This window comes from Magnolia sinica, chromosome 10 (genome assembly GCF_029962835.1).
Source record: "Magnolia sinica isolate HGM2019 chromosome 10, MsV1, whole genome shotgun sequence".
NCBI lineage: Eukaryota > Viridiplantae > Streptophyta > Magnoliopsida > Magnoliales > Magnoliaceae > Magnolia > Magnolia sinica.
This window is the reverse complement of record NC_080582.1, coordinates 44,943,393-44,954,056: the sequence shown is the minus strand read 5'-3', so window position 1 is coordinate 44,954,056 and position 10,664 is coordinate 44,943,393. Positions and strand designations below refer to the sequence as shown.

The 10,664-nt window shown below is 39.9% G+C and overlaps 1 protein-coding gene across 1 annotated transcript; it reads right to left on the bottom strand.

The window, feature by feature from the left end:
- Positions 1-327: 327 nt before the first annotated feature.
- Positions 328-10,119, bottom strand: LOC131258345 (uncharacterized). The gene is made up of 6 exons (XM_058259603.1): positions 9,931-10,119; positions 9,636-9,768; positions 5,264-5,367; positions 2,672-2,816; positions 2,440-2,583; positions 328-1,682 (listed from the first exon to the last, which is right to left on the bottom strand). The coding sequence occupies exons 1-6, from the start codon at positions 9,969-9,971 to the stop codon at positions 507-509; spliced, it is 1,743 nt and encodes a 580-aa protein (XP_058115586.1). The 5' UTR covers positions 9,972-10,119; the 3' UTR covers positions 328-506.
- Between the last annotated feature and the right edge of the window lie 545 nt (positions 10,120-10,664).

Here is a 10,664-nt window from a genome sequence, read left to right as displayed (position 1 = left end):
TTTTAAAAAATTTTCTATATAAAGAAACCATGTGGACCTTCAGGATTTCTTCCATCTTCTCATGCAACACAAACAAACCCCTTAAATTTGGAATCTATTAGATTCAAAAAAGCGGTGGAGAGGTAAACTGTAATCATTGTGGAAATGAACTCTCGAACCCTTTCAACTGACAATCCATGTATCCAAACTGGCCCTACTAGTGAAAATAGGGACAGAAAGAAAAGTCATCAGTTTCATCCCTAGACCCTTGTAATTCATTTGAAGGAACCTCCTCCCCAATTCCAATTTCCAACTTCATAAAAGCAACTCAGTATTTCACATGCCGTATATAAAATGTCACTTTGATGGAGATCACCAATAAACATATGCCAAGTGAATATTGATTTCAAACTCTTGAAAGAGAGAAACTGAAATAATCCCATTCAAAAAATGACAAGAATACAACCACCACTTCACAAACACACTAAAAGAAAAAAGATCAAACAAATCCGTGGCTCCTCAAGTCATTACTTTACCTTACCTCCCACTCTCAAGGCAGCTAACTGGGCTGCCACATCGTCATAATCAGGTAGCTTTGGATGAACATGCCTGCCATTTGGATTCACTGTTTCTGGCTGTAATGAAGCAGCACGAATCGGTACCTTTGCCACCTCTGGCGGGGCCTTCAACTCCGGTAGTGATAGTGCTCGTGAAGGAGGAAGCCCTGTTTCATGTTTTGAATCAGCTCCCTTTCTGTTCTGTGACAGTGGAGACCTGCCAGCATCACCAACATGGTGTGTAGGAGCTTTCTGTCCTGTCCGTATCGTGCTGCTTTTGTAGGCTGACGACGGTTTCTTACTGTAATGCATCAAGAGTTCATCCATAAACATCTCCTCTTCATCATGGACCCCATCATCATCAATATAGGTAAGGATGCCATGTCTCGTGCCTTGCCTTCTCTGGCCACTCCGGTTTCTGCTCTCATACTCATTTCCATCAATAGCAGTAGCATTCTTGTGAACTGGAGGATTCCGTTGCTTCCTAACAGATCTTGGTTTATGCCTGGCATCACCAACTTGGTTGTCCTGATAGTGATCAATCTCATCTCGACGAATATTAGATCTTCCAGGTCCATGCCTCTTGTAGCTATTGTCTTCCGTCCCTTCTTGGGTCCCTACTGATTCACAATATAAGTCAGCTCTAACAACAATTGGCAGGGGGGACGGCTCATTATGGTCAGAACCAGAACATCGATCCTCATAATTGCTTCTGTAGTTGCTGCCTTTTGGTTTGATATAAGGAGGGACCATATTTTCGTTGGAGCGGGGCTTCACATTTTCTGTTGATTCCCTGCCATTCATTGCATCGAATGCAGGTGACCGATGGGCGTTGTTGTTAGTGTTGGTGAGATGCAGTGTTTTGTTGTGTGTCTTCACCTCCTGTCTTGTATAAGGAGGGGCCATAATGTCAGTGGACTGCGGCTTCAGATTTTCTGCTGATTTCCTACCACTGCTTACATCGAATGCAGGTGACTGATGGCCAATGTTGTTAGTTTTGTTATCTGACTTCACCTCCTGCCTTGCAGCGTGCCCAGAACGAGGACTGACTTCTTGTCTTTGATGAGATGAAATCTCTTGCTTGTGTAACTTGAAAACAGTAGGATCCTTGCCATTGTAAACAGGTTCGCGCATCTTAGGTTGATCCTGCACAAAGTTCAGAAATGTATTTTTTTTTTTTTTTTTAAAAAAAAAAACAAGAAATTTTCTCTACTATTTGGATTGGGGCAGTGATTCATATGATCTTAGGGCATGTTTGGATGTGGAAAAGATAAAAAGAAACAATAATCATTATGCAATGGTGATTCCATGAGAACTATTGAAACATGGAATCTAATTTGAAGTTCTTGTTTGGATAGCAAGTGGAAATCTCATATTCCTCTCACAATACTCCCTTATTTTCTCGTGCCAATAATCCAAAAGATGGAAAGGTGTAATGATCGTTTGGTGGAATTCACCCTTTTCTTTGTTACAAAACAACACAAATCATCACATCAAAGGAAAACCCTTTACTTTCCTTTGTTTGGCATGGAATCCAATCCAAACATGGCCTTAGTGAAGGGAAGAAAAGACTCAGCTTATGACATGGATATGATAACATAGAGGGTGCATTCAGATGCACCAACAAACTGAATTCATAAAGTGGATACAACCAAAATGTAATTCCTTTTTTTCCCCTTGCCATTTGTTTCAAGGGTCTAAATGCCACATTAGAATTATGTTACTTTCAAATTGGACTCGAAAAGAATTGCAATAGCAATTTAAGGGAAGTTTCCTTATCGTTTATTCTATATATCATTATTTTTTTCAATTTCTGATTTGACCAAAGAGTGTGTCAATAATTAAATCACTTACGTATACAAACACAGCCACAGAATTGAATGGAAATCTCCAGTGTACTTACAAATGAAGAAGAAAGTGGCGGATTAGAATTCCCCTCTCCAAAAGCTTTGGGATCCCAGTTTAAAGAATACTCTCGCGAAATGTCTCGCATCAACTGCAGCTTCTGTTCCATCGAAGGAGATTTTGGTGCTATCTTCTCAGCAAACTAATGATAAAAAATCAAGCATGTTAAATGAAGAAGGGTTTTTAAGACCATTGGGAATTGTATCGAGGGAAGGCATATGGATTCTAACCTCTTGATTTACAAATGATTCCAGCGCATTCCCATATCGGGCTCTAAATATACACCGGAGGTCACATAATTCTGGCAAATCAGCAAATCTAGCTGCTGCAAACATCAGACTTGACACAGCCTCCCTGCTTTCTGGAGGACATTCCCTGTACAAAAAGCAGAACATGCAGAAACAATGTCATGATTTCATCGAACTGAAAAAATCGTGATTTCATCGAACTATAAAATCATAAACTGAAAAGAGAAGTGGACCTGACATTAAATTCCAGACAGCATGCAACTTTGTTTCAAATACAGGCCCAGTGGTTACCTTTGTATAAGGGCCCATTTTCGGTGCATAATACTGCTACTAGCATAAACACAGCGCTATGAGCATAAACAATTTTGCATTTGGCACCTTAATATGCTATGTTCATAGCATAGCTGGTAAAATGGAGCTATTCAGCGACATTTTCTCCTGCTGTTAATTGTTGTGTTATGCTCATAGCTGGATTCCCAGAAAAAGATGGAAACCAGCTATTTTGATAAGGGGAGCAGTACTAGTGCACCTAACTAACAACGTGAATGGAGGAAACTAGAATAAGACCCACACCATGGACCAGGAGATCCACCTCACTTTCACCCTAGATCCAAAAGATCAGGACTATCCAACATTCTGGTGGGCCATAAAAAACAATTGGGATGGAAACACCTACTATTATTAGTTGCGTTTGGGGCTCGCCGCAGTGTTTATATGATGCCCGATCTGTTTATTTAACGCACCCTGCCAGGATGAAGGGACTCCCAAAAAATTAAAACCATTTGAAATAAAGGTGGGTCCCATCCGCCATGTGAATTTAGAGGCTTTACGCAGGATTCTACACTATTCCTTATGGTTTCGCATACATGAGTTTTGGATCAGTCTAATTTTTGTGATCAGGTCCAAACATGAGGTGAGGAGCAAAGATGGGCTGTGGAGTATGGTGGTTAATATACATGAACTTCAAAAATTGTACAGTGTGATGGTTTAGAGAATCTAAACCATCCAAGTTTTTGAATTAACTCCGGATTGAGCATAAAGGAAAAACCACATCATCCCTTAACAATGAAGATGTGAGAGAGTATCCAGTATTAAATGCTTTGCATTATCAATGCATGCTTATTCAGAGTAGAAGCACTGCCAAACAACACATCGATTGTTGTCATAACATTAATCATCATAAAATAAGTTTATCAAGGTGAGGCAATCCACATGACCCTCTGACACACATCAAAAGTACCCTAAAGAGTGATGAGAGACGGTTGTGAAAATTACGTGATTCCACAATCTATATAGAAAACGCAAGAAAATATCAGGGAAAGAAGGATATACTAATTTGGAATCTCCAAGTATATCCAGCACAAAAATCCCACCGAACTATGATGTCCTTGGATGCATGAGCGAAAAGGAAAAAATTTTATTCTTTGGATCAGGGATGTAAGCAACAACTAGTACCACGTGTAGGTTCCACATGGTCACATGTCTGGGTCCCACATGGCAAAAGTTGTGAGCTCCACACGTGTGGAAAATGTGGTCCTTTTATTAGTTTGCTTTTGCTTTATGTTTAAAAATGAAGTGAAAAGCGTTAAAAAAAATAAAAAATTTGTTGATGGCTATAAGCAACTTTAAAGTGTTAAGCTATTTCTGAAAATGTGTTTACCAAACTTAAAAAAATTAACTTTTTGTTGCCATAAGGTTTAAGTTACTTATGGGGTGGTATCCAAACAGGCCCTAAGAAACTCGAAAGTGAGAGTAACTCAGCCTAAATTCGCAAAGACTCGTCGTGTCAACTCGCTGACTTAGTTGACTCAACATGACTCACATGATTCAGGACAAGTCACTTGTGTCGTCAGATCTTTATAAAAGGGAAAAGAAGCAAAAGTGGCAGTATAACTCAAAAACTACATGCAACAAGAGAACACTCTCAACCATTGAGCTACTCAATATTTTGCTGCTTCGTTTTTATTTTTATTTTTCTAAATACTTGTACAAATATCTAACTACTTTCAATATTTTTTCCAGTTCCTAATATTTTGCCGCTTCTTTTATTTATAATTATTAACTATTTAGTAGACCTGACCCACATGAACATCAATTCGAGTCCTGACCCATATCAACATCGATTCGAGTCCTGACCCATATCAACATCGATTCGAGTCCTGACCCATATCAACATCGATTTGAGACCTGACCCAGATCAACATCGAGTTGAGTTGAATCAAGTTTTTTAACTGTGGCCATGACATGCTAATGTTGGGCCCCACCTGATGAATGACCCATATATTCCACTCATACGCCACATTGAAATTGTAACTGATCCTCTACAATCATCGTGGATGAATCTGGTCTCATTAAAAACATATAAAGCACTAGAATGGCTATTCACTAAAAATAAATAAAGCACTAGAATTACTGTTAGGAAATTTAACAACAAAAATGAAAGCTAAAATATATCATGATGAAAACAGCAGCATGAACCCAGAGGAGAAGTTAACACAAGGTGACTCTAAAAGATGGTTAACCTGTGAACGAAATCAAGAAATTGTTCATCTAGAAGCATTTCTGCACACATACCTATGCTTTTTCATGCCTGAGAGCTGCTCCAAAATACACCCGCAGAATTGTTCTATTAACTCATAACAGTAAGATTGGTTCAGCTCCTGTATGAGTCCTCCTGCCTGTTTCAAACAAGCAAAGAAAAGAAAAGATAAAACATTTCAACAACCAAAGCAAGAATCAAAGAAAATCAAATAGAGGATCGATCATCTGCAACTGGGGTTTCAACCTCAACCCACCGGCTGCAGCCTGGTTTACAACCATTTTGTCCCTAATCTGAGGGAAAATTGGAAACAGATGTTCTGAATGGGAACAAAAGTAGGTTTTGATGCAGGCCAGAAGTGAACCCGACAATCTAGCCAGTTCTAATGAGAGACCGCATCAGTCTGTACAAGTCATTTTACTGTTTTCTTACACAATTTTTGAAATAAGTGTAGGGTGCTGTGGGACCCATACGGACCACAAGTGTGTAATAAAAGAGTCTAAAAGGTTACATATGATCTAGGATAAGTGTTTCTATAAATAAATAAATAAATAAAGTTCTTTTTTATTTCTCAAGTTCTGATGAGCAGGAATTGAAGATGGGAGCTACAGCTAGCACTAGAATCATTTTTAAGGCTTCCTATTGGATGTATGGACCCTCCTTAGAGTCTGTGTCAGAATTTAACTGGAAGGAATATAAACAGCCTTCGATTAGCTTAGGATTTTATGGTCCATACATGGACCAGACTTATTATGATTTGTTTTAGGACTTCTTTATTACACACCCGGACTCTGAGTTACATGGAGTCCACATTATGCGCGCATGCAGCCTATCCATCCTGAAGGTCTCACACACACACGCATGCACACGCACACACACGCACACACAGAGGAATATTATGCATGAAGTCAATTCCAACAGAGCATCCAGTAGAGTCAAGCTCTGTGGGGCTCACATGATGTGTTCAAGACATCTAATCCAACCAAAAGGTGCGACCTCCCATGATGGGTCCTGAGCCCAAAAATCAGGCAAATCTAAAGTTCAAGTGTAAGGGTGCAACTCATGTGGGTTGGGGAGGTCAAGGGTCAACCCAAGTCGAACCCAACATCAAGAGGAGTCAGCCCAAGGCACTACCCAATCCTAGACCTGACTAGTAAATTAACAAATAAAATCAAACAACCAGCCACCAAATAAAACCATTAGTGTAACACTTATGCAACCGAAATAGTACTAAGCAAAACCAAGTCTACAATTACCACTCATAAATAAAAAATAAATAAGACAACCACATATGTCTCATTTGATAGTGTACTGCCCTGATATTTTTATACATGGCATGTTTACGGTGTATGGATCTTTGACACGTGCAGTGTAGTTAAAGGTGATGACGCAACAGCCCCTGTAGCACCAAAAACGCCAAGGTCCATGATCCTGGGTGATTTTTTTTTATCGCCTATGTCATATATTAAGGGAAAATAGACTCAGATGGTTTGGTCATGTGCAACAGAGACCACGAACTGTGCCAGTTAGAAGGAGTGAGTTGGTAAAAAGTTGAAGGCTCTAGAAGGGCAGGGGAAGGCCCAAAAGGACGTTGGTAGAGGAAGTAAGAAAATACTTGCTGGCCTATGGTCTAACTGAAGTTATGGCCCTTGATGGAGTGGAATGCCAAAACAGGATTCATGGAGCCAATCCCAATTAGTTGGGATAAGCCTTTAATGATGATGGTGATAAGTTATATACAAATACTGAAATACATGATGAATTTTATTTTTTTAACAATTTCAACTCTAAATCTAATACTAACATGATGAAATAAAAGTAGTTGTAAAGTTACTATGTATTTTAAATAGAGTGACAGTTAAACACCACAATCAAAACTTATATTCCATGTGGATTCCTAGAATAACAAATTCCCAAAACCTAAAAACCTTAATTTCATAGGATTTCCAATTCTTCTTAGCTCAAAACCCCCATATCACCAATTTTAGCTAAATTCCACAAATTATAAACCCTAATTTTCCAATTTCCTCAAATCCTAACCTTAAATTTCCCAAACTCTCCAACCTAAAATCACAATTTCACTAAAATCCCCAAGGGCCTGTTTGATTTTCCATGATACAAGTAAATCCCTGATAAATAAGTAATTATTACTTTTTTCACTTGGTTTGAAAATGGGTGAGTAATTCCACCTCAAAAACCAATTCAAAAGTGTTGACTCAAATAGGTGGGCCCCACCATAACGTATATGATATATTCGTGCCATCCATCTGTTTTATCAGAACATTTTGGGACGGGCATGAGCTGAAAAATGAGGCAGATCCAACGCTCAAATGGCCCACACGAAACAAAACAGTGGCCTTAATTCGTCCATCATTGAAAGTTGTTTCCTTCGATGGGCCTAAATTGATGTATATTCATCATCTAACCAGTTCATTGGGTCACACATATATGGATAAGGGGAAAACAAGAATATCAGCTTGATCCAAAACTTCTTGGGGTCCCAAGAAGTTTTTAATGGTAGGCATTCGATTCCCACTTTCCCATAGTGTGGTCCACTTGTGCTTTGGATCTGCCTCATTTTTCAGCTCATGCCCCAAATTCAGCAGGCATAACAAATAGGTGGTGTGGATAAGCCACATAGATCACGGTGGGCCCCACATTTATTTCGCAAATTTCTCGATTTTAGTGTTGAAAAAGTAAGCCATCACTATTTGCATTGGGAAAGATGCAATAATTACCTAGGTAAATAATTATTACCCATTTACAAGGTAATTACAATTGAGCCCAAAAATCACACAGGACCTAAATTTTCAAAAGCCAGAAAATTCAAATTTCAACATACCCAAATCATCTAACCTAACTTCTCCCCTAAAACCCCCAATTTGCCTTTTTATATCTTGATGGCATAAATAGAAACTTAAATTGCTTTCTAAAAGTCCGATGTAATGCATAAACAATACAAAAAATATATATCAAGAAGAGGCTCTCATTAGTTTATGAAAATTGTAAGAAATTTGGAAGAAGGGGTTTCTTCATCAATCCAAGCTCTGATCTACAAAAATTGGGGAAAATATGCTCAAAGGGGGATTCTAAGTAGTCTCTCCCCCCTTAAGGGGTTTCCAAATACCCAAAATACCATTCTTTGATGTACGCAAAATGGTACCTTGTAGCATCATGCAGGTGTTACCCAGGCGCGCTTAGGCACAAAGAGCACACCTAGGCGCACCTAGGTACATGCCTGGGAACAGTGACTCATGTGGAGCCTGAGTGAGGTATAGGTGGCCCAAAATGTCTAGTCGTGCACCCAAAATGTCTTTGACTACACTCGGCACATGTGCTGTTCACATAGATCTCGTCAACCCTCTCACATGAGCGACCCTCATTGAATCACAACTCTGAGATCGTTTGGATTCTGTACGGGACTCAACATTTCAGTGTGTGTCACCACCCACTGCTAAGATGTTCCAATGAGTTGATGCCAAGGTATATTGTAGGAGTCTCTCAAGAGTGGTCATGGAGGATCCATGGAAAAACAAGGAAAATTCTATGGCCTATTGCTGTCCTGTCAGCTTTGTGGTCCATTTGGAAGGAAAGAAACAACAGAATTTTCAACATCAAATCGGAAGAAACTGATTATGTGAGCCTCCAAGAATACTCATTTTATAGGGTGTAATTGGGAAGATTTTTTGGGCTTTTGGGGGAATTATGAATTTATGTTTGTGGGATTCTGTGGGATGATTTCTCCTCCTCCCTTTGATCTCTTTTGTTAATAAAGTTTGTTGCCATTGAAAAATAAAATAAAATATTAGTAGGCGAATGGAGAAAGAGATGGTTGGATCAAAACAATCCCTTTTTAAGACCAAAAACAGAAAAGCAAACAACATAAGTATGCAAATATATTGCAAATCAAGATTTTTCATCGATGGATCCTTGCTCTTGCTCCGGTGGTAGACTCTCCGGAGTTTCAACACCTGGTAAAGGGTTCGAGCATCCATAGGTGGTGAAATCCCACTACGGCGTGAGTATGTGGGGGTGTGTGCGTGTGTTAAAAATAAAAATAAAAAAGATTTTCATCGATGGTGACCCACAAACCCCCAAAAGCCTCCCGGATTTGAACATTCCAACGACTGTATAACGGAGCAACAGACGGGCAGTCACGAAGAAAATACAGCAACAGCCCACATTCAACATTAAAAACTAAAAAGGCCAATGAAGATAGGATGGCTACGATCTCCCAATCCCGGAAACTTTTGAGGCAATTTCCCAATCCACAGTAAGGCAAATCAGATCAACGGTCTACATCCAGCTACAGGACCCACTAAAACAAGTGGTGAGTGAAGGAAGTGGATTGAGATCTGCAGAGATTCCAAAACTCAGAAAGAAGAAAGGAAGATGGAAGAAGGGTACCCTGCCGTAGGCATTGGTGTCGAAACCGTTTTGAAGGAGATCTGCTATATCGTTCTTCAGGTATTTGAGAGTAGCGTTCTTCTTCCGCTTTATCACATCTATCCGAGATCTGATCACCTTTATCCGAGATTTACTGCATTTCATCAAAATCAAAACCCCCGAAAAGAGAAGAAGAATCAAAGAGAAGCTCAGAAGATACCTCAAAAACGACATTAAAATCAATTAAAAAACAAAAACTAACAAGAAGCTCTGATGAGATGATGAGATTCGTGTCTGATCTCTTTCTAATACATACCACTTGGAGGAAAATCCTCCACCGCTCAAGCAATCCAGCATCTCTTTCTCTGATGGAGAAAAATACAGAAATACACTTGTGCCGTTAAAAGAAGAGAGGTGAGCGAGAAGAGAGGGGGGAAGCTCTAATCTACTACTCCCCCCATTACTCCTTTTGAAACTCCGTTTACCTGCTCGCCACGCGATAATCTTGGCTTCTGCCGCACATGGCAACCTACTATATTTACGCCGCACGCCTACTGGACGCGGAGGAAGTTCCTGCACTTGGAACCTATGTGAGGCCCACCATGTTGTTTTTTATAAATCCACCACCACGTCCATCCGTTTTTTTGAGCTCGCCGGATCCAATACTCTAAGTGAGCCGAAAACGTGAGAATTAAACGTCTACAGTTATAATATTCTTGGGCCACTGCCCAACAGGAATGACTTTATGAACGGTATGGATGGCATGTAAGCCGTCAACCCAACGGAGGTTTCAACGGTGGAAATAACCCTACCCACCTTTTTCTTTTCCGCGGTTTTGCACCTTGTTCAACTCTCAAAACGGATGGACGTGATGGATTTATTAAAAGCATCATGATAGGCCAACATAGGTTACCTGCGCACTTCTGCTAGAGCCTTTCCGGGTAAATCCGCGTCCTGCCATACTACTGCCACTTGTCAGGTAGGTCACTATCTAGAAAAAGGGTAGCCGATTACGTGTTGCCCTGACCGTGGGACCCACCTTAATGTATG